Here is a 24,651-nt window from a genome sequence, read left to right as displayed (position 1 = left end):
CAGAGACGCTTGCAGTCGCAGGCAGGCTCCCCGCAGCAACAGAACATTTGCATGCATAATATTCATATATAAGTATATGCTCAAAGATTTTCCATTTGGCAGCAATAAACAAGTTCATCATCACAAGTACCGCATGCTAACATTAGGAATCCATCCAGTTACAACCAAGTACAAGTGCCATTTTAGCATTCCTCACTTAATTAGCTTTTATGATTGAGCAGCACACAAAAAACCATGGGCATGCCAAAAGATTTGAAAGGCAACCAGGCATCTTTCATTTAGCAGGCCACCACAACCAAGCTCACACACGGTCCAACATATATTCATGCTAAATAACAAGATATAATAGATGATGGTCACAAGACATGAAAGGATAACGCACCGGTACATACCGAGTGCCATTTCACACTGAAAAACACAGACAAGTTCCGGTTCATAAAGGGAGAAAGCCAAAACAAAAGTTCACAGCTAGTAATCGCGACAAAACGTATGCACAAGATAATCGAGCAGGCGCATTGTTGGACCCTCCAGATTTAAGCACCAATTAAGCCCCTGCAGACCTGGCCATCAGCAAGTAACCTGTCAAATGACTAATACGTAAGCTTACATCACAATTACAGAGGTGATACAACTTCTATACAAAAACAAACAAGCAATGCACTCACCACTTCAATCCATGTGTCGGCATGCGCAAGAGCAACTCCAGAGATCGCTAACGGTTCCTGCTACGACCTGCATGCATACAAGCGTCAAGAGTTGGACACAATGGCATAAGGAGGTAAATACTTTCAGGCTCATAAGATGAGAATTTTTTTTTGTTTATCGGTCACAGACCTAGCGATGCAGTGTTAAGGAATTCTTCGTCTTCAGGGAACAGCTGCAGATTTTTTGATTTCAGAAGGTACTCGACAGCGGCAGCGTGGAAGCCCATCAAGCTACCGATTTTAATGAGCTCCGCGAGCAAAGGGATCTGATCTGCCTTCTCGAAGAGCAGCCCCTGGGATATCTCATCCGCAAAGTTCGTCGCGAACTCCAACTTCTCCTTGTAGCCTGGTGCACGCTTGCTTTTCTGCATGTAGAGTTTTGAGCTCTCCCTCTCCCACCGGAGCTTCCGTGTGGCCTTCACATCCAAAACGGCCCCAGAGGATAGCTTCACGCTGTATCCCACCGTGATTGGCTCACTGGTCTCTAGCACCGTCACATCGAGAAGGCAGGAAACTATCTTGTGCCGCTCTTCAGCAGAAATGTCAAGAGCAGGATCGGAAAGAAAAGCAAGGACCAGTTTCATCATACCAACATTGATCACCTTACCCCGAGCAGCTTTTGTTGGACTGACATTTTCCAACGTGAGTGAATCATTCTTCCCAACAGCTTTGGATATTGCCTGGACTCCAATGCTACCGTAGATGTTGTTCAGCTTTGCTCGAGACATGGAAGGCAGGCTTGAAGATGGATACCATATGAACAATGACCGGTTAGGAAGCTTGTCGAACAAATCCTTGAGAAGTAGATCATCAGGAATAAACACATCCTCTTTCTTTGACAGAACCATAGTTCCGTCGGTACAAACTGGAACCTTGACACACGCAGAAAGAAGCTTCTCCATGTTTTTGCTCCAGTTCTTAGCAATGAACTGCCAGAAAGCAGAGCAGTCAGCTACAGATAGCGCATCGACAGAGCTCTCCCATGTGCTCCATAGTTTGCAATGATCTTCAGCGCTAGGACCATTCCTCACACCAAAAACATGTGAAAAGAAGTCCAGCAACTTCTTGTCATAATATTTGTCCAAGACATGCAGCTGCAGGCTGAAAAGGTTGTCCTTATCATGAAGAACACAACCCAGAGGGCTCACCCACTCTCCACTTTTCTTTTTATTTGGTATCCAGATCCAATTACTCGTCTTGTTTGCAGGCTCCCAATTGCACTCCTTAAGGTACGTGTAAATACGAGAAATAGTAGCCCTGTTTTTGTGGCTTTTCAGATGCCGAGCCACAAGCTCATGTCCGTGTCTAACATCCACAGATACTCCGATTGCCGCAAGGGCGTCTCTGAATGAGGCTATCTCCGAGCCATAGAATGCTTCATCAATGAAAGGGCCATCTTCTATGCGAATGGAAGAATTCTTTGGATCAAACAGGATCGACTCATCAGGACATCGGAACCCCACTTTTGTCCTCAACCAACTGCAGCCTTTGATTTTCTCTAGAAAGCCCTTTGGGAAGTTACTTGAAGAACCTAACCAGCTCTGAATGGACCCGAGCAACGACAAGACAGTAGCCGCAGACATGTGTAAAGGATCCTTGGGAATGTTGATGCCATTGATGACAAACCTAGCACCAGCTTTCACTTCAGTTGTAACACCAAGCAACTTGAGCTCATCTTTATAACCATGTATTTCCTTGCTTAAACCGTGGTTAGAGTCACCATCATCTATGAAAGGTAAGTTTGCTACTGATGATAGAGACTTCCATTCTGCATTAAACAAGATTGCATCTTTGGGGGATCTGAAACCCAACGATGTGCACAACCACTTCTCATTCAGCATGCAACTCAAGAGCTCGACGGGAAGTGCACCCTGTGTTTTCAGCTGCCGATAACATGCTAGCAGGGCTAGGACACTCGCCTTTGGAAGTGATGAGTTCAGAACCATCTGCTCAAACAAGTGAGCTATAGCCTTTGATGCCGCCTTCAAATTTGTTATCAACCCTGTCTTCTCCAACTCTTCTTTGTAGGGACTAATCTTACTCCCATAAAATCTGAAATCAACTACAGGAACCCCATCAAAGACCTTTAGAAGGCACTCCCATCGAGGATCCACAAGAAAAGATTCATTAGGAGCACGGAACCCCACACTGGTCTTCACCCATTTCAAATCTTTGAGCTTTCTTATGAAGGTGTCACATGAGCTCACATGCCGGATACATTTGAGGATTAGTACAGTAGCCTCAGGAGTAATAGCAGCCGAACTGAACTTGAAATTATCAATCACACATTTGTAGCTGTCTTCAAATACAACAAGAACACCAAGCAACTGGAGCTCTGGTTTGTAGGTAAGGATGTCCTCGCCATAGAACTTGACATCAAGGAATGGCTGGCTACTGATACAGGATGCAACTGCCCAGTCTGAATCATAGATAATACACCCAACTGGAGACCTGTAGCCGAGAGTACTCTTCATCCACTGTCCATCTTTGACACTGTTGATGAGTTCGCTTGGAGATAGAACTTTCTCTCGAAGAAACCGAATCAGCCAAAGGAGTGAATACACATTCTCTCTGATCAGCGTATTGCTTGCAGCCATAGACATGAGGCGGCTGCCGATGTACGCTGATGCCTCCTGAAATTCAAATCTAACTCCGATCACCTTGAGTTCCTCCCTGTACAAATGCAGCTTGTTTTGATAGAACTTTTGGTCAATCATCGGTATATCAACAAACGAGGAGCCACTTTGCAAAAGAACTCCCCACTCAGAACTGGACAGAAATGATTGATTTGGTGGCTTGTACCCAACTGATGTCCTAAGCCAACTTCCCTGTTTTACACAAGCCAGAAATTTAGCCGGTAATTGTACCTTCTTGACTTGAGACTCTGTATCCATTGCAAAAGCAAGATTGCATTGTCAACGGTTAGAGGCGATGAGACTGTAGGAAAGCTTGCATCTGGAGGGTGTATGAATGGAATGTCTGAAGCCAGCAATTGTGTCTTCAGGAAAACCAAGAGCTAGGTATGCACTTCTTCTCAGATGCAATGCACAATCTGTCACTCAGTTGAGTAGCTCTAGGAATGCTCCAGAAAGAGATAGCATTGTTCCGATCAACATACTTCAGCAGGGGAATAGACATCATTTTTGTACCGGAGAAACAGTTCTGCCAATTGTTGGCGACAAAGGATAAAACCTTGAGATAAATCTGTTCATTTACCTCCTTGACAAGATTAGAGCCCTCGATGCATTTGACGTACCACTCGGTGCTCACACTTTTAACACCAAGAAATGATAGCACGGTATTATACGTGGACTTGTCAAAATGAGAGCTGAGGATGTAGCTGCCATGAGTTGAGAGATTCTTCAGGTCAACTCCAGATTCCCATGCCTTGCTGAGAATACTCCAAAAGGCCGGTTTCAGCCGTCCAACCTCACCAGGTTTGCAAAATATTTTCTGTGAACTATGAGACTCACATGGTACTATATCCTCGACAAGAATCTTGTTTTTGATGCCAGGCCTAACTGGCTCAAGTAGTGGGATTAGTGAAGGATTGACCAGCAGGAAGTTAAACATAGAAGGCAAAGGACATTGCTGGTGCATCAGCGTAGACTTCACAAGTGCGACAAAAGCTTTCAGGAAAGCACTTGGGATATAGTCCAGAATCCCCTTGTTCCACGGACTGTCAAACAGAATAGCCTCTCTTGAAGATGCAAGGAGGAAGTCGGCCTGGATTATGAAGGAACTTCGTTACCATCTCAGTGGGAAGGAAAGCATAGACGCCAGGCGATATGCTTCCCACGGGATAGACACTCGCCGTGTGGGAAGGTCAGGGTGATGACCCACTCATCAATCTCAGCACGTTTGTCCACTCTATTCTCCGGTTCCAGGAACTACTGCCTCTACATGTAGTAGCCACACTTCTTCTTTCCCGTCCTCTTGGGCTGATAAATGGACCGTTAAGACTCTGCATGCACGTTCTTCCTCGCTTGGTAGTTCTTTTCACTAGAGGAGACCAGGTGGCCTTGCAGGGCCGCCGTACAGAGGTATCAAACCCTCGCCCAGCTCATCTCTTCGCTGCTGGACACGAATTGCCATTAGGTCAGCCTGGTGCAGACGGTTCGCTACAAGAGCATCTGGAGTAAGCTGGTATGGCAGTACCATCATATTAGGGACAGGGGGGTGAATGCCGGTTACAGCAAAAAGGTTATCTGGCAGGATTGTTCGCCGGCGGCACCTGTATGCACCTTTCACTTCATACTTCTGGCAGATGATTTCTTCATTATCAGAGCCTCTGTGTGCAGCATGATTCTTGCTTATGCCAGCAAAATATTCCCGCTTCATGGGATTATGATGATCAACTGAACCATAGTAAGGCCAGAACTGCTGCTGCTGAGCTCTGGGGCCAGAATGTGCCATCATTCCATCATACTCATCCGTATCAACCAGCAGGGAATAACAGTCCACAGTAAATGCCTGATCATCGAGTAACACACCATGTGGGTTTCTGAAGATTTGCGGGTTGAGCATCATAGCACTGGTTTCTTCGTTATTTAACCACCGTCTCTCTTCAAACCCCTGAGTAGCTGAGAGACGCAGGTGCCTCCCTCTGTTGAACCCATGATACAGTGAACCAACTAACAGCAAATCATCGTAGGCAGCTGGATCCATAACTAGAGTTACACACAATGTAAAATAGCATCAGATTGAGAAGTGTGCAAAAATTCATTATCATAATAGCACATGCTCGATTCCGAGGTAAATAATAGTGTGTAACATTAAAATGAGAAAATATCGAGTAACTTGAAGACCAGAATACTCATTCATGATTTGCAACCTAAACAGACCATCATAGATTCAGCCTATAGGATCCAACCAACCATTATTTGAAATGACCAGGGAGTAGTCAGCTACCAAACAGAAGAGTGAATCATGCTAGCAAGTATATTGAACAATGCCCTAGAACTACCATAAGTAGTGGAAATAGAGCAAACAGTCCATGCTAAACAGAAGAACGGTGAATCAATTAGTAATCACAGTATCCAATTAAGCCATGAATTTACAATTGTAAGCAAGCCTTAAGCTAGATAGCATGTGACAGTATCTAGAACAACAGTTAGGAAACTAAGCTACAGTCGAAAATGGGGAGCATCCAGAGACCATAGCAAGCATCAGAGACCATATGGAATGAGCCATTTGACCATCTTTAGCATACTGTAATTAATTAGCTGAGCATCTTTAGCATCACAGCAACCTAAAGCCTACCTATGTACCACATTGATAGCCAACACAAGGATATCAGCTATAACAACAGTAGATATTTGTAAGCCTTAACAGAATATTTATAGAGATAATCTAGGACTAAACCATAGCAATTAAGTTACACGGAACCATGCCAACATATCCAAACAAAAATAGAAATTTTTGGCCAGATGACCACAACACAGAGCAACAACACAAAGGCCAGCAACAACCCAAAGTGAGAGAAGTGAGGGGAGGAGAAGATCCTTACTAAACATAAACTATGACTCTTGGATTGCAAAACTTCAGCCCTTCCCTATGACTCTTATTGCATTGCATGTAAAAGAAGAAGAAACGCTATGGTTGGATACCGTTGAAAACTCAAAACATTGTTCACTTGTTAACTTCCTACCATATACATCTTATAGTATAATATAGCTAATATAGCTAAACTAACTTACAAAATAAACAAGTGTCCCAGCCTACTGTAAATCCTGTCTATACTAATTAAGGAATAACCCACCATACACCAGACAAAGGGATGACCACATGAGGATATCAAATAAATAAAGATGAGTAAATAACAAGTAAGAGCAAATAAGGGAGAGTGTTTTCCCTTATGAAGCAAAGGGTAACAGCAGCAGTCAATAGTGCACGGAGCAGCAAGGTCATCACCAAACCGGAAGAAACAATCAAACAGAAAGTAAAAAAACAGAGAAACGAAGCAAAGTATATATACGAGTAGGTGTATTGTAGGAATAGCCAGCAGGTGTATCATTCGTTTCGTTGGTAGCCTCAACAACATGACAGAGGCAAACAAGAAAACAAAATGAATCAGCAGGCTGCTAATACAACCATAGACAAAAGGAAGCAACAAATAAAAGGAAAGGAACATAACCAGGACTCCATGCACAAAGGAACAACAATCCTAGGCCCTACATGGGATCGAGACAAGGGACAAAAAAGCACATAGAAGAATTGAGTTTACAGGTTGGGAAACTACATCAGACGAAATTCTATGGATCTTTGTAAACTACAGTTCATGATAACTATAGAGTGTACCCAACTTAGCAGTTTAGCACAAAACAGAAGAGAACACAGGAAATTATCATGTGAACTAATATTCATTCATAACAATCATATGTATGTCGATTATAAAGCTACTGAACTTTAAACATCTCTATGAATAAACAAAATGCATCGTAATGATCTACTCTTTTCTGCATTTTCTAATAAATATCAAGCAGTCCAGAAATGAAGGGACAATGATCTACTCCAGACATACAAACATCCTAATCCAACTAGAACAAATTATACTATCATTAGAAAATCTAGTAGCAAAATCACCACCATTGGGGTACTATTAGAGAACGAGATAATCTCAGCAGAGCTAAATGTCACGACGGCCTCAGATAATCTCTGCGCCGTTACTCTACTACTACTTCCTGAACCATCACCTGCTCCAACACCGGCGCGCTGCCGCAATCCCGTCGGCACATGCCCGCGGGAGGAGAAGGCCACACGCCCGGCCGCCATGACGAGCCCGCCACCTCCACCGGCCGATGGCCACAGCAGAGGCGGCCCAAGCCGCCCTCAGCCTGCGCCGCCCGTGAACAGAGGCGGGCCCCGCCACCGCCCAGCCCGTCGCGCCGCCGCGCCATCGCTGCGTCCGCGCACCGCGCCGCGGCGTCCCGGCCCAGAAGCTTCGGCCCGCGCCGAACCCGCCGAGATGGGCGACGAGGAGGCCCCGCCGGCCGGGGACCCTCTGGCGGCGGCGCACTAGGGCTCCTCCCCGTCGCCACGCGGGAGGAAGGAGGGGGTGTTCCGTTCCGTATTTATGCGCCTCCGGCCAGCTACTATAATAATAGTACTACTACTGCGTCTCCCTATTCAACGCGGATTTCTCACCCAAAAAAAATTAGCTGATGACACGGCAAATCCAGATTTCTGCCAACAAAATTCATGGAAAACGTCGCGGATCCCTGATGCGCCTACGACACAACACCATAGAAATAGAGCTCAAAGTTGCAAACGCCATGGAAACAGAGATCCAACTTTAATCGCCGTAGAAACAGAGCAGGGAGGGAAGGGGACTTGAGATTTCGACTTTGTCACCTCAAGTGCCAAACGAAGGTGCAATGCGGGCGTGACGGAGCTCTCTCTCGCCGGCGCGCCGTGCGCTGCAGATGAACTGCCCGAGAAGCGGGGGACAGCGCGATCACGCGACGCGGCGTGGACTCAGCACTCAGCAGGCGCGGGCCGCCGCCGGGAATGACGCTCGGCGTACGCCGAAACGAGGTGGGCGCGGGAGCGGGAAGCCGGAGGCGCTCGCCGCCGCCGAGATGGATCCTCCGCTCGCCGCGGAAACGTGTCGGTGGCGTGCCGGGCTCGAGGGCTGGCTCTCTCCTCGCGATCGGTCCACGGCTAGGCTAGGAGAGGAAGGATGACGCGGCTGCACTTCCCATTTGAAAGCGCATGTATATATAGTGATGACTGGTCCGGGCAGTAAAATTAAACTGGATCCGACGGCTCCTACTTTAGCGTGAAACCAACGCGGATAGAATAATCACAATCTGACGGTCCAGAAAATGGATAATGGATGGTTAAAGCTACTCGTCCTGCTTATAGTTTATTTATATAGCTTAATGATACATTAAACGGGAACTGTGTTCGCCATAAATTGATGCCACGCGCCGCCATCATTCCGTGCGTCGGGCTTCTCCTCCCGGTTCCCACGATCACCTCGTGTGCCTCCGCAGTGAACGAGCTACCGGTCTAGCACGCTCCGTCATCCTGGCCGGTGTACAAGGTCAGGCCGTCTAGGCCATGATCACCACCACAGTCGAAATTTGAGGAAACTTGCCCCTCACTCATGTACGGACTGCCATTGCAAACTTTTTTGCACATGAATTTTATTTTTTTGAAAAGGGCAAAAAACTTGCCACATTCGTTAATTAAGAGAGGGTTTAGAACAAGTTTGGCCGCCTGAGGGCGACTGCCCGTACAAGAAAAGCCTACTCTCCTGGCGTGAGATTACACAAATGAGTTGCACCCGTCAACCCCCAATTCTTTGCCTCACATTGGATTTTGGCCATGATCACACTCGACGTAGCGAACTTGTTGTTGAAGACTCTTGCGTAGCGCTCATTCCACACTCACAAGACACAAGCATTGCAATAGAAGCCATAGCCTTGCGACGGCCAAAGGCAACCATGGCAAACCACCAAGATTTTACGTTGTCAAAAACGTGCCATGCATTCGGGTTTAGCCCTTCGAGTTGAAGCCAGTCGCGCACCATGCACCACGCCCGAACGGTGAATCTGCATTGGAAGAGGATGTCTGGTGCCGATTCCGGAACTTGGTTGCATAACAGACAGTTGCCACAATTTAGCCAACCCGTCGGCCGTCGGAACTCGATTTTGACTTTTGAGTGATCAACCAGGCAAAAAACTTGCATTTTGGCAGCGCCCAATTCTTCCAGATCATGCTCTCCGAGCTAGTTGCAATGATGCCGCAAAATTGCGCCTTGTATGTCGATGTCGCCGAATATTTGCAGCAGTACAAATCTGAAGATGGATTGGTGGCAGGTGGCTGCGGCAGCCTCATACCCGGCAGGCGTCCTGATTGAGGAGCACGCCGGACTTGTGGGTGCCCATACGCGGCAGGCGTCCTGGTTGGGACCTCAAGTCTTAGATGTTAGGTTTGGCTGCGAGGTCTGTTTGGTATTAGGCCTAGACTTTCAGCGCCCCTTCATCAACTGGATAGGGATAGCGACAGATGTTGCTTAGTTGGTGGCTTTAGTCTTATTGTTATATGACTTTGTAAGGTCTTGTGACAATAATTAATAAAATGGCCATATGCATCGTCCAGATGCAGAGGCCGGGGGTCGTCCTCCTTTTCTAAAAAAGGTGGTGAGCTTCCAAGTGATGGTGTCATGTTGATCGTCCTGAAGATGCACTTGTGCCACCATAGCCCACGGCTTCATCCTGTATGTGGGCCACTTTTAGGGCATTTGAGAACTGAATTTGATCCACCCAAGCACCATTCTGGACCACCTTTCTTACACTCCACTTCTTACCTCTGGAAATGTCAAATATTAATGGCGCAATTTGCTTAGGCCTAAGGCCATTTAGCTAGGAGGACTCCCAGAAGCTCGCCTTGTTCTCATCTCCTCCCGTGACCTTTATGAGGGCGTGGAATAGATTCATGTCCTCCTTGTCGCGTGGGTTCCCGGTGCCCACCCAAGGCTGCTCCGGCATGATCCATTCAAGCCATGGCCATCGAAGGCGGAAGGCACGACCAAACTTTGCCAGGTGTAGGATACCAAGGCCTCCCGAGGATCATGGGGCGGCAAACGGAAGTCCAGTTAACTTTGCATTTTCCCCGGAGACCTTGTCGGATCTCACCCAAAGGAAAGCTCTTCAGATCTTGTCAATGGCTTGAAGAACCTCAACTGGAATGACTAGTGTCATGCTATGGTAAACCGTGATGGCGGTGAGGACTGACTTGACCAATGTGTTCCTACCCGCAGTCGTGCAGTGTTTCCCCTGCCAAGGTGGTGTTTTCCGGCGACTTGGTCCTCGAGGTGTTGGAAGTGGATCCGCCTTAAGCGCTTAACTGATAGGGGAAGCCCTAGGTAGCGCAAGGGAAACGCCCACCGCCGGCTGGCTTTGCATAATGTCATCAAGGTCCAATCCTTCACACCGGATGGGGCCACAACCGTCTTTTTGGAAATTGGTAACAAGCTCGGTGACCTCCCCAAAGTTCTCCAGGATGTTGGAGATGGCCTGGACGTCCTCCTTGATCGGCGCAACAAAAATTGTAGCGTCGTCCGCGTAAAGTGATGTCCGAAATCCCCCCACCCCCCCTCCTGACCACCCAAGTCATGAAGGAGGCCATGCTCGGTGGCCAGGCGAAGCACCCGTTGTATGGGGTCGATGGCAAGGACGAAGAGCAGCGGGGAGAGTGGGTCTCCCTGTCGAAGGCCACACCCATGCCTAATGGAATCCCCGGGGATTCCATTAAGGAGGACCCGTGAGGTGGAAGTCGAGAGGAGGGTGGCAATCAAATTACGAAACCTCAGGGGAAATCCGCGTTTTTGGAGGAGGTCCAAGATGTAATCCCATCGCACACTGTGGAAGGCCTTCTTGATATCATGCTTGAGGAGCAGGGACGACTTCCGCCATCAATGGAGCCAACGTGCATAATTTCTCACGAACCTCTTGTGATAACTTATATTACAATCTTGCATCATGTGCATACGTTTTATGACACTAGATAATTGCATGTAACCAACCATTCTTTTTGGGAAGCTAACCATTTTATTATTAATATACGACCATGTACCCACAAATTGCATGTGAATCGCTGTTTATTGACTTACCAAAGAAAGTATTATTTTATTTGCTAAGTAAGTAAGGCGTGGGTTGTAGGACGTACTACGTCTACGCAGTCTCCTCCTCCAAACAAATCTAAGGTTCTTCTGCCTCCCGGCGCCGCCGCCGCCGGTCCGCATTGTCTCGGATGGCCTTAGGACTTATGACGGCATGATGGATCCCGGCCCTTGCCGGCGGGAGGGCTTCGTTTTTAAATGTTTCTTCGGGTTTCGTTAGGGTTTGTGTCCTACTCAGTAAGACGAGACAGTGACCACTCTCTGGAGATGGAATAAGGTTCTTCCTACCTAGCCCCCGTCCCAGTGGTGCGTCTAGCATCGTTGGTGGGGCGTGTGGAGGTGTGTCTCCAGCGGATCTATCATTGGTGGATTTGCTCGGACCTGGTGGTAGTTCGTCTACATTCGTGTGTCTTCAGGTTGGATTCTTCTAATCTGTGCTACTCTTGAATGACGGTGGTTGTTGTTCTGGTGTGCTGGTCCTATATGGCCTTAGCACCACGACTTTCCGACTGTCTACTACAACAAGTTTTGCCCAGCTCCGGCGAGGGAGGGGCGATGACGGCGGCGCGCCTCCGGCTCGCTTCGGTGCTTGTAATCGTCGCTAGGTGGTCTACGGATTTGGATACAATTTTTATTATTTCTGGTGTTCGTTGTACTGCCATGATTTAAGATCAATAGATTGGAAGTATTCCCGCAAAGAAAGTAAGACGCGGGCTAGCTAAGATGGTTATGAACGAAAACTAGAGGGAAAATCTAGAAAAATGAAAGTGGGGAGGGTTGGAAAGCGTGGGTGGAGAACATTGGAAGTAACAAAAAAACATCAATGTCCGTATACCCACCTAGCAACGAATACAAGCACCAGAAAGAGCTGAAGACGCATCATCGTCATCGCCCTTCCCTCACAGGACGGATCAAACCTTCTTGTAGTAGACAATCGAAAAGTCATTGTGCTAAGGCCCCAAAGGTCAGCACACGACAACATCAACCATCACTGATGAAAGAGGCTTAGATCGAAAGGATCCAATCCGTAGGCACACGAACACTGGCTAACAAAGATCGAATCCACGCGGATCCATCAAAGACAAACACCGACCCAATCCCGCAAGATCCGCCAGAGACACACCTCCACACGTCCTCCAACGACGCAAGACATGCCACCAGGGATGGGTGCTGGGCAGGGAGAATCTTATTCCTTATTCCATCTTCAGGGAGCCGCTGTTATCTCATCTTCCTGAGCAAGACACAGACCCTAAACTAACTCACTAAAGAAAACACCTATAGTGACTAAAAGGCTTTCACAATAAATACTTGAGTTCTGTATGACTAATATGAGTTTGTGGACTATAACCGCTTCCACCTATCCATATTTTGCCAGCCTGCAGGGGTGGGGTTTTGATCTCCGTTTTTCTCGTTTTTTCTTTCTTTCTTCTCATGTGAGAGAGATGGGATTTTTTCTTTGGTAGGAGATGGAAAGGCAGCAACCAATCACGTGTGAGGCCCCAGATCCCTCCGCCAGTCAAATCATGATCATCCACTTCTCCTACATCCAACGCTCTTAAAACCCTCCCCTCATCCAACACTTGTACTTGAGTTACTAGTGGCGGGCGGAAAAAGTTACTAGTGGCGGGCACAAAATGGAGTCCGCCACTGCTACTTGCGTTACCAGTGTTTGGCACGTAGTTGATGCACGCCATCAGTATTTTTGAACAAATTTGCCACGAGACCCAAAATATCAGTGACGGGCACGTATTGCTGCCCGTTAATAGTAACTCAAGTAGCAATGGCGGGCCCGGGTTGGCTTATATAAAGTACGCTACCGCCAGGTTCCAGCCAATTGTAACTGAAATATTAAATACATTGATGAAACGCCCCCTATGAGTCATAACACTCGATCCTAACTCCAAGTAGTGGGGGCTTAGTGGAGCATCCCATAAAGTGCCATAGTGAATGCCAAAGGCTGCTGGCATGCTGTTATAATTCGTGTATATCATCCATCTAAGGATGGTAATGGGTAGGGTATGAAGCAGGTAGAGAAATACCATACCCATATCTGTGTAGTCAGTGGCACAAAATTCTACCCATACCCATACCCATGGGTACGAAACTTTACCCGTACCCATACCCGACAGGTACCATTACGCATTGGGTACCCAACGGGTAAATCAAACAGTACATAAGTTATTCACTATTTTACATTCATCCATAGCACATTTGACAAAAAACACATTTATCCCAACTCAATAACAGATAGACGAGTACAAGACAATTATCTCAATTAAAATTTACAACTGGTGACAACTTTAACATAGATTAAAATGCTCACGACACACTTCACCAAATAACATCCGCCAAATATATAACATGCCAGTATACACAGGTAGGGTATGGGTATATCATGGGTACAAGACTATACTCGCGCCCTACCCATGACTTAACAGACATGGTATGGGTACTACCCGTGGGTATAAAATCGTGCCCATAATCGTGCCCATACCCTGCCCATGCGGGTACGGTATCCGCGGGTATCCGTACACATGGATAAAATTGCCATCCTGATCCATCCGACTGACAATATATTACCTAATGTTCGACTGATTGATAGTGATCCGATTGAGCGGGTAATCTTCTCCGATGATGCCCACTCCAACTGATGGCCTACCCTATATCACCGCTAATGTTTTGGGTCTTCACGACATTGTGAGCCTACCTGGCGGGAATAACCTCATCAGACGGTGCCCACCGCCACCCCCAAACTAGGGACCTAGCACCGCCACCCGGATCGAGCTTGCTGGGACCTAGCTCTACCACCCGGATGGACCCAGCTGCAGGACGGTGCACCGCTTCAAAGTTCAATGCCTCATTGGGAACAAACAAGTGAAACAACCGGTTGATTGAGTTTTGATGAGGAATCAATCCAAGATAGCCAATGCTTCTGTTGGTTAGAGAAAATAGATGAAGAGCCATTTGCATTTTTGGTCGATAAAATAGAGATATGAAAATTTCAACTGAATTTTCTTGTATGATATGTTTGTGTCTCATGATATTAATGTGTTCCATTAGGTGCATAGCTCTTGTGACATATTCCCGTGCCATGGTTTTGGGACTATGAGTTTTCAAACTTCTTATGCAGGTGTTCACTGGCATTGTTTATTGTGTTGTATGTATGCTTCACGATTATATTACAATGACACGAGAAAGTATGTTGCTCCAAGAGAATCACACGGTTGAAGAAGTTGATTTCCTATTGGAAGGAAAAACAAGCAGGTAAGCGGAGCCCAGGGCAATGAACTGGAGGAAATACCTTAGCATCAGGGCTATCAAGCTTATGCTAATATAGAAAAGATATTAGGATTATGCATGAAAGCAGTTATAAGACCTGGTTGCTTATTCAGGTGCAAGTTGACAATCAACGAGACTAGTGATACAAGCAGATTTGTAGATAAATGAGTACAGAACTACTCCCTCCGTTCACAATTATAAGGATGTTCTGACTTTTTTCTAGATCGGTCGTATATAGATGAAATATCCAAAACATCTTATAATTAGGAATGAAGGTAGTACATTAGAACAATTTGACATATAAAAATGATGCATTAACTAGTATTTTTAAAACATAAAGATTATAATAATTTAGCTATAAAAAAGATTACAATAACTTAAAGTCAGACACTGCCTTGAAAAAGTAGAGTGCCACTGCCACAAGGAAAGCGTGATAGATGAATGAATTTAGACCCTGCTCCTTTTCTGTGACACGAGAACCATTTATGCCTAGCAAAGGGACAACAGATATCAGATCAATGACTACTAAACTACTCCCTCCGTCCCATAATATAAGAGCGTTTTTATATTATGAGACGGAGGGAGTACTAACCAAATCCCTGCAAAAAGAAATATAATAAATCAATATGATCAAAGCAAAAATACAACAAAAAGAAAACTAAATCAATATGATCGAATACAAAACAGAACTTATCCGCAAAAAAATATGAAACAGAAATACACAACCGAGTATCAAGATGTAGTTGACGAGCTACTGAATCTGCAAAAAGAACTGTCTACCCATGCACATTCTTGACCCAGCATGAACAAGTTCACAAATGCATTGCAGTTGACAAGTTTAAGCCCGCCACTATCCTTGTTAGAAATCTGTCGACGTACCATGTTAGTAATATGTGTGTTTTGACCCATATTGGTAAACATACAAAGAATATACAAACGTTATACTTAACTTTCCAAACTATAATGCCCTCCCCCCCCTTCCCCCCCACCCTGAATTCAACTGGAGTGGGCCCTTTCATCCCTCTATACCAATTATAATCCCCACATCAGCTTGCGTGTAAAAGTTTTAAGTAACCTTTTCGAGATGTAGCATTACTCGTGTTTTGATATGCACAAACTTGCATTTTCTCTTCTCTAACAAAACTCAACATTGACACACCATACTGCACATGACACAAGTGCCCCCCAACAATACAAAAACCAATGCACACCTTGGAAAAATCACTTGCGTTTTCTCTTCTTTAACAAAACTCAACAGTGACAAACCAACCATCACATGTCATAAAAGTGATCATGTTACAATGGTTATCAGAACAGTACCACATACATGCTAATTGCAAAAGGAGCATGAGGAAACTTCCCCACGGGGCTGTGATGCTCAGAGAGGTAGCTTAAAAGATAGTAAATGCCTACTCTTGAAAAAACATCTTACATTATGGGACGGAGGGAGCATCAAGAAGGACGCTCTAGTGTGGATTTTAAGAACACAGAGGAGACGTCAAGGCAGCACATGTTGGGTGAATGGGTGTTGTCTGGGCTGGGAATAACAGAGCAGAGATGTTCCAGTGCCTCTTTTTCTTTGAGGTTTTCATGCTTGATGTATGCCTGGTGTACTTGGAAGCACAGAAACAACAAGTTTTTCGACAATGTGCCACCCAACCAGGAATTCATGGCTGATTAAGTCAAGGGCCATAAAATTATTTCTTTGAGGTTTTTACGCAGTTCAAATTGAGTTCCATTTCAACCATAGGCTTCAAAGTAGTAACACTTCCTATTGTAAATATTATGCCCCGATTATATTCAGTACTACAACGCAGTCAGAGTATGTGTTTGTTTTCTCGAAAAAGGGAGTTTCCGGCAAATTCTCATGCTAATTTGGTGCCCAAGCAAAAGTTGATTGCACAACGCATATCACAAATGGTGATCACACTACGTATATTTCCAATGACTATAGTTGTAGCTAGTATCTACGGAGTGTTATTTCACTAGTTGTAAATACAAAGAAGAATTGCAACTTATGTTTGTGCAATCACGAATGCTATGTTGTATATCTCAAATCTAATCAAAGGTCAAAAGATAAAGTTGCCCTACTGATATGATATTACTTATAAGTTTGCGAGCATTGAGATATTCCAGATCATACTCACCCCCTCACGCCATTTTCTCTTCACTTTCCAACTAGGTTGCACATTACCCTGATAAAGAAGCCCCCCTTTGTTCCTACAAGCATAGGTGTGAAAATAATCAGCTCAACAAGTAGCATATATATGCTCGAATTAAGTAACAACAAAGCACGGAAACAACTCGCTAACCAAGTGGGACGATAGCAACAGGTGAAGATATGGTAGATGAGGCTACAAGGACTCGGTACACCACGTCTGACACACCCATCCGCTGTTGGCAACCATGTCCCAGTGGCAAGGTGGTAATGCCCAAGATAAATTTCCTTGTTATGGAGTTGTACAATAGAGTCACCCACAATGGTGGGGTGCACTCTACTGCTGACACTCAAGACCCTTTCTTCAACAAAGAGAGCATTTCCTCCGATGCTCGTTACTGGGGCAATCCTGTCTAGGATAATGTCAGATAGTCTGTAAACCTCAACGTCGAGTGAACCAGAAAGGCAACGGCCGATCACCAGGATCTCCGAATCACATTCTGCGAGGTAGTAATAAGGCTTCTGAGGTTTGCCTGCCAGACACGTGGCAATCAACTTAGGTGCCGGTAGATAACACAAAATTCTATCAAAGTCCTCCTTCTCCCCGTGCCCGGGCAAGTCAATCTGGAAAATCTGAAGCTCGCTGCCATTTGTGGGAGTGTGCAAGGTGTACATGCCTTGGAATGACAGTGGCCTCCAACCATTTGATATGCTCCATGTCGAGAGCCGCCATCGCTGGTCCATGGTGGTGGCACACGCTACCCGTCCCAATTTAAAGAGCCCAATCATGGCGGTGACGACTCCATCTGCGCTCACTGTGAATGAGGTAGCACCAACGGTCCTCAGAACGTTCCAGCTGAACATCTTCTCCTGGGAGGGTGCTAACCCTGCTAGAAGGGTGGCGAGCGGAGGGAGGTCCACAATGTCGTCGGTGAAGGGGTGGAGGAGGCGGATGACGGTGTCCTCGTCCCGCTGCAGCAGCAGGATCCCGTCGACCGAATCGAGGACGCAGTGGTTGCTGAAAAGCGGGAGCCGGATGCGGACGATGGCGCCGGTGGACAGGTTGATGAAGCGGATGTACCCGCCCAGCTTGTGGTGGCCGGGGTGGATGCCGTGGCCCTCGGGGAGCATCATCCAGCGGCGCGGGTGGAAGCGCGGGTCGTGGAGGCCGCGGCCGCGCGGGGAGACGGTGGCGGAGCGCCAGTAAGGGCAAACCGCACGGAATCGTACATAGTCAAGCAAATCAGCAGCCAAGACCCGCCAACCGATCAGGCTGAGCAAGTCTTCGTGCAGCGACGCCCACGAAGATGCATCAGATTGCAAGGTGGCGGCACGACGGCGCTTCCTGCACGCAGTCATCGCGGAAGGGCGATTGCTGCTGCAGGCAGCCAAGGCCGATGGGCGCTTCCGATTCATCGATGAGCAAATAGCAGACCTGGTTGGCAAGAAAGACAGATCGAAGCGGAATAGATCAGATCTTGGAATAGCATAGATCAACACCACAGAAGAACGAAAGAAAATAAATTATGTCCGCGCACCAACTGACTTTCAGGTCCGGTTAACGGCGACGTGATCCGTCCCAGATCCACCCGAGGCGGTAACTGCGGAGGAAGAGGAAGTGGGCCAATTCTTCCTAGTATCGGCAGTTCTAGGAAGATCTATACGGGAGTCCGTATGTAGTCGTTTCGTTACCGGCGCGCGATGGGGAATGTTTGTGCACATGCCCAGTCGAATTGCCAAAAATGAGCACTTTTTTTCGTGAATCATTTCATTGATAGAGGAGTGAAGTCTATTTTAAATCTTGAATTCATACGACTCGTTCAAATTAAATCCTAACCTTTCAATCCCTGAAGTTGGTACCTTCTACTCACTGATCCCGGTCTATTTCAACCTTGAACCCGTTTGGCGCACTAGATCCCGACCGGGTTTAATCTGTACTCTCACTTACAACACTGGCCCACATGTCATTTCCGTTCTTCAGTCTCCACCTTATCCGCAATTCCTCTCCCCTCTCTCGTAAAATGGTGGAACGGGCAGCCGCAGAACGGCGGAGGCGTTGGTTAGCGGCGAACTTGTTGAGGCAGACGAAGCAGTTGAACTGCCGCCCCTGTGCACTGGAGCCGGACAACTCGCTGTACGCGAACGCCTGCAGCAGCCCGTCGATGGACGCGCCCAGGCCTGCTGCCGTCCCGTAGAACAACCGTTGCAGTTTTCGTGTTCCTAAACGGCCTCCGCCCTGCCATTGGCGCGTGCTGCTCCTCCCCTCGAAGCCAGCCCGCGTGCTGCTAACGGCGGAGGGACGGCGGGGCACGGCAAGCGAGTCGTGTTGGGTTTGGCCTAGTGCCGCACTCGCTGGCTCCTCATCCTCCTCGCGGAGGAGAAGATGGCGATGAAGAGCTAGAGCTTCACCTCGCCAAGCAGCAAGCACCACGACTGGCCGGCGCAGGTGGATGAATGATAGCAACACTAACGTCCTGTGTGCTTCCATGGTGCCACACGAGCTTCTCCTGGCCGGCGGCAACGTAGTACAAAGCTAGCACTAACTCCGGCTGCCTTGATCCTTGATTCCTAGTAGCACGATCTCCTTTTGTCAATCCACTGGGACGTGCACTAGGTTGCTACTTGACCTAGTTAGTCAACGGACCAAAGACACGCATCAACGCCGGGTTATGCCATCTTTAACTCCAAGAGAAAGGAGGGGCTGGCGGTGGAACACCCCCGAATTCTCTTGTCCATGGCCTGGCGCATGGCGAGGCAAGGCGGTGCGGCCATGTCGAGGGAGGCTGGCAGGAGGCGTTCCCTTGCCGTCGCACACTCACGAGGACAGGCACCACGCCCTGCTCCCCGTTGCCGTGGACACCGGCTGACTGGGCCTCAGCATTGTGATTCCTACAGAGAAAGATGAAGAGAATGAGCAGAAGATGAATATGACAAGTGGACCCATGTACTCAGTGAGAGAAGAGAATAATCCTGGCCGGGATCAATATTTTCCCAGCACACCAAACTGGCATAACCGGATCCAGGGTTAAAATAGATCAGGATCTATAAATACAGGGTACAGATTTTAGGGATTGAAAGGTTAGGATTTGATCCCGACTAACCGTATGAATTTAAGGTTTAAAATAGACTTCACTCTTGATAGATGGGTGAAAATACGTGGTAGCAACCATTCTCAAACGTTAACTACTGGACGCTTTTTTTGAACACGGTACAGACACAAGCGCTCGTATAAACGCGCATACATTCATCCCTATGAACGTACACGCGCACACCCTATCCCTATGAGCATCTCCGAAAGACTGAGCCAACATATCATCTTGAGATTTTACGACAGAAACGTCTCCTCCCACTAAAAATGTATCGCTGGAAATTCTGAAATAAATACAGAATAAATGCGAACACCGGGTTTAAACCCTGGTGGGCTGGGGATACCACCACTAGTAGAAAAAGGCCCATTTGTCCCGGTTCATAAGGCCCATCTGTCCCGGTTGGGGAACCGGGACTAAAGGGTCGTTACTAATGCCCTAGGCCTTTAGTCCCGGTTCTTATACAAACCGGGACAGATGGGCCTCCACGTGGCCGCTCCGGCGAGCCCAGGCAGGAGGGCCTTTGGTCCCGGTTGGTAGCACCAACCGGGACCAATAAGCTTCCACGCGTCAGCATTTCAGCGGCTGTTTTTTTTGAAAGGAGGTGGTTTAGGGGTTTTGGGGGTTAATTTAGGTTGGTATAGGTAGCTAATAGAGAGATGTGTCCTCTCTTATCTCCGTGCTACTGCTACTGCTATGCCTAAACATGACTTAGATTGAAGTGAGGCAACATGTGGTACATGTCGAAAGTAATACTAATCCTAACTTGATCAAGTTTGGATTGTACTACTTTCGACATGCACCACATGCATGTCACTTCAATCCAATCCATATTCATTTCACCCACAGATATATAATAAGTCTTCATGCTCGCATCATGCATCATCATAATAACAAGTCCTACTAATCATCATCATACAACTTCTACTCGTTATTAATAACAAGTCATACGATCATCATCCTGATAGTCATCGAACCAACCCTACTTTGTTTTTAGCACATGATCAACAGTATTAGGTAGGACCTAAATACCCTCTTTAAGGTAAAATAGCATAAAACAATATAGACCCCGATCTCCATTATGGAGAATGGAGATCATCCTGTCTCCAATTCTTGCGCTTCGCTTCCTTTTATAAGTTGCATAAATTTTATATAATTTTAGTTTCAAAAATACTAGAGAGAAAGTCTTCACTTTTTTTTCGCTTGTGTGCTTTGCTTATTGCGCCGTAACCATGGATAATATTCATCGTTTATCAGGATGCTTGGGTCAGCCTTGACTTTGAAGGGAGGAATTTCATAAAACTTTTCATAATCTTCAGACATGTCTGTCTTGTCCTCCACTCCCACTATGTCCCTTTTTTCTGAAAGAACTATGTGGCGCTTTGGCTCATCATATGATGTATTCGCTTCCTTATCTTTTCTTTTTCTTGGTTTGGTAGACATGTCCTTCACATAGATAACCTGTGCCACATCATTGGCTAGGACGAACGGTTCGTCAGTGTACCCAAGATTGTTCAGATCCACTGTTGTCATTCCGTATTGTGGGTCTACCTATACCCCGCCTCCTGACAGATTGACCCATTTGCACTTAAACAAAGGGACCTTAAAATCATGTCTGTAGTCAAGTTCCCATATGTCCATTATGTAATATGTGTCCTTTCCCCTCTCGGTTGCTGCATCAAAGCGGACACCGCTGTTTTGGTTTGTGCTCTTTTGATCTTGGGCGATCGTGTAAAATGTATTCCCATTTATCTCGTATCCTTTGTAAGTCAATACAGTCGAAGATGGTCCCCTGGACAATGAGTACGGCTCATCACAAACAGTGGTGTCACCTCTGAGACGTGTTTCCAACCAACTGCTGAAAGTCCTGATGTGTTCACATGTAATCCAGTCGTCACACTGCTCCGGGTGTTTGGAGCGCAGACTGTTCTTGTGTTCATCGACATACGGGGTCACCAAGGTAGAGTTCTATAGAACTGTGTAGTGTGCTTGAGACCAAGAATGCCCGTCCCTGCATATTATTGCTACCCCTCCTAGCGTGCCTTTTCCAGTCAGTCTCCCATCATACCGCGATTTAGGGAGACCTATCTTCTTAAGGCCAGGAATGAAGTCAACACAAAACCCAATGACATCCTCTGTTTGATGGCCCATGGAGATGCTTCCTTCTGGCCTAGCACGGTTATGGACATATTTCTTTAGGACTCCCATGAACCTCTCAAAGGGGAACATATTGTGTAGAAATACGGGGCCCAGAATGACAATCTCGTCGACTAGATGAACTAGGACGTGCGTCATGATATTGAAGAAGGATGGTGAGAACACCAGCTCGAAACTGACAAGACATTGCGCCACATCACTCCTTAGCCTTGGTATGATTTCTGGATCGATCACCTTCTGAGAGATTGCATTGAGGAATGCACATAGCTTCACAATGGCTAATCGGACGTTTTCCGGTAGAAGCCCCCTCAATGCAACCGGAAGCAGTTGCGTCATAATCACGTGGCAGTCATGAGACTTTAGGTTCTGGAACTTTTTCTCTGGAATATTTATTATTCCCTTTATATTTGATGAGAAGCCAGTCGGGACCTTCATACTGAGCAGGCATTCAAAAAAGATTTCCTTCTCTTCTTTGGTAAGAGCGTAGCTGGCAGGACCTTCGTACTGCTTTGGAGGCATGCCGTCTTTTTCGTGCAAACGTTGCAGGTCCTCCCGTGCCTCAGGTGTATCTTTTGTCTTCCCATACACGCCCAAGAAGCCTAACAGGTTCACGCAAAGGTTCTTCGTCACGTGCATCACGTCGATTGAAGAGCGTACCTCTAGCTCTTTCCAGTAGGGTAGGTCCCAAAATATAGATTTCTTCTTCCACATGGGTGCGCGTCCCTCATTGTCATTCGGAACAGCTAGTCCGCCGGGACCCTTTCCAAATATTATGTGTAAATAGAGACCATAGCAAGTACGTGATCACCGGTACGCATGGCGGGCTTCTTCCGGTGATCTGCCTCGCCTTTGAAATGCTTGCCTTTCTTTCGACATTGATGGTTGGTCGGGAGAAATCGACGATGGCCCAGGTACACATTCTTCCTGCATATGTCCAGGTATATACTTTCGGTGTCAGCTCAACAGTGCGTGCATGCGTGGTATCCCTTGTTTGTCTGTCCTGAAAGGTTACTGAGAGCGGGCCAATCATTGATGGTCACGAACAGCAACGCCTTTAGGTCAAATTCTTCCCCCATGTGCTCATCCCACGCACGTACACCTGTTCCATTCCACAGCTGTAAGAGTCCTTCAACTAATGGCCTTAGGTACACATCAATGTCGTTGCCGGGTTGCTTAGGGCCTTGGATGAGAATTGGCATCATAATGAACTTCCGCTTCATGCACATCCAAGGAGGAAGGTCATACATACATAGAGTCACGGGCCAGGTGTTGTGATTGCTGCTCTGCTCCCCGAAAGGATTAATGCCATCCGCGCTTAAAGCAAACCATACGTTCCTTGGGTCACTTGCAAACTCAGCCCAGAACTTTCTCTCGATTTTTCTCCACTGCGACCCGTCAGCGGGTGCTCTCAACTTCCCGTCTTTCTTACGGTCCTCACTGTGCCATCGCATCAACTTGGCATGCTCTTTGTTTCTGAACAGCCGTTTCAACCGTGGTATTATAGGAGCATACCACATCACCTTCGCAGGAACCCTCTTCCTGTGGGCTCGCCCTCAACATCACCAGGGTCATCTCGTCTGATCTTATACCGTAATGCACCGCATATTGGGCATGCGTTCAAATCCTTGTACGCACCGCGGTAGAGGATGCAGTCATTAGGGCATGCATGTATCTTCTCCACCTCCAATCCTAGAGGGCATACGACCTTCTTTGCTGCGTACGTACTGTCGGGCAATTCGTTATCCTTTGGAAGCTTCTTCTTCAATATTTTTAGTAGCTTCTCAAATCCTTTGTCAGGCACAGCATTCTCTGCCTTCCACTGCAGCAATTCCAGTACAGTACCGAGCTTTGTGTTGCCATCTTCGCAATTGGGGTACAACCCTTTTTTGTGATCCTCTAACATGCGATCGAACTTCAGCTTCTCCTTTTCACTTTCGCACTTTTCCCTTGCATCAACAATAACCCGGCGGAGATCATCATCGGGCACATCGTCTAGTTCCTCTGGATCTTCAGCTTCCTCTTGATCTTCAGCTTCCCCCGTTGCAGCATCACCGTATTCAGGGGGCACATAGTTGTCATCGTCCTCCTCTTGTTCGATGTCTTCCATCATAACCCCTATTTCTCCGTGCTTCGTCCAAACATTATAGTGTGGCATGAAACCCTTATAAAGCAGGTGGGTGTGAAGGATTTTCTTGTCAGAGTAAGACCTCGTATTCCCACAATTAGGGCAAGGACAACACATAAAACCATTCTGCTTGTTTGCCTCAGCCACTTCGAGAAAATTATGCACGCCCTTAATGTACTCAGAGGTGTGTCTGTCACCGTACATCCATTGCCGGTTCATCTGCGTGCATTATATATAATTATGTGTGTCAAAAGTAAGAAAATTAGACAAGTATCTATCTAAAGTAAGATTTTTTTCCAGAAAGAAGATAAGAACAAGAGGCTCCCCACGGTGGTGCCGGCGACGATATCGGCGCAGGCGATCGACGGCGGTGAAGACGAGGACGGGGCGTGACGGACCGCTAAACCTAGACAAATCTCGGAAAAAATGGAGCTCGGAGGTCGAGCTTCGAGAGGAGAAAGCTTAACTAGTGTGGCTCGGGCATTTCATCGAACACCTCATGTGCATAGGAG

General features: G+C 46.9%; 2 protein-coding genes and 1 pseudogene across 3 annotated transcripts; all 3 read right to left on the bottom strand.

Moving 5' to 3' along the window:
* Nucleotides 1-320: 320 nt before the first annotated feature.
* Nucleotides 321-5,041, bottom strand: LOC109736817 (uncharacterized). 2 transcript variants are annotated; one of them, XM_020296031.4, is made up of 3 exons: nucleotides 835-5,041; nucleotides 666-732; nucleotides 321-560 (listed from the first exon to the last, which is right to left on the bottom strand). In XM_020296031.4, the coding sequence occupies exons 1-2, from the start codon at nucleotides 3,596-3,598 to the stop codon at nucleotides 713-715; spliced, it is 2,784 nt and encodes a 927-aa protein (XP_020151620.3). In that variant the 5' UTR covers nucleotides 3,599-5,041; the 3' UTR covers nucleotides 321-560; nucleotides 666-712. The 2 variants fall into 2 exon arrangements, with proteins under 2 accessions (XP_020151620.3, XP_020151619.3); XM_020296030.4 differs by having other exon boundaries at nucleotides 321-579; nucleotides 835-3,598.
* LOC141041299 (uncharacterized) lies at nucleotides 3,705-7,603 on the bottom strand (annotated as a pseudogene).
* Nucleotides 7,604-15,200: 7,597 nt separating this feature from the next.
* LOC141041298 (uncharacterized) lies at nucleotides 15,201-18,130 on the bottom strand. Its single transcript, XM_073507434.1, has 2 exons — nucleotides 17,093-18,130; nucleotides 15,201-15,212 (listed from the first exon to the last, which is right to left on the bottom strand). Exons 1-2 carry the CDS (start codon nucleotides 18,128-18,130, stop codon nucleotides 15,201-15,203), a joined length of 1,050 nt encoding a protein of 349 aa, XP_073363535.1.
* Nucleotides 18,131-24,651: the final 6,521 nt, after the last annotated feature.

This window comes from Aegilops tauschii, chromosome 2, assembly GCF_002575655.3.
Source record: "Aegilops tauschii subsp. strangulata cultivar AL8/78 chromosome 2, Aet v6.0, whole genome shotgun sequence".
Lineage (NCBI taxonomy): Eukaryota > Viridiplantae > Streptophyta > Magnoliopsida > Poales > Poaceae > Aegilops > Aegilops tauschii.
This window is presented reverse-complemented; position numbering and strand designations above follow the sequence as displayed.

Coding starts and splice junctions, on each gene's coding strand:
- LOC109736817 (XM_020296031.4), bottom strand. CDS start 3,598: ATGGATACAGAGTCTCAAGTCAAGAAGGTACAATTACCGGCTAAATTT. Junction 733..834: donor CCTTAACACTGCATCGCTAG/GTCTGTGACCGA, acceptor GTATGCATGCAG/GTCGTAGCAGGAACCGTTAG.
- LOC141041298 (XM_073507434.1), bottom strand. CDS start 18,130: ATGACTGCGTGCAGGAAGCGCCGTCGTGCCGCCACCTTGCAATCTGAT.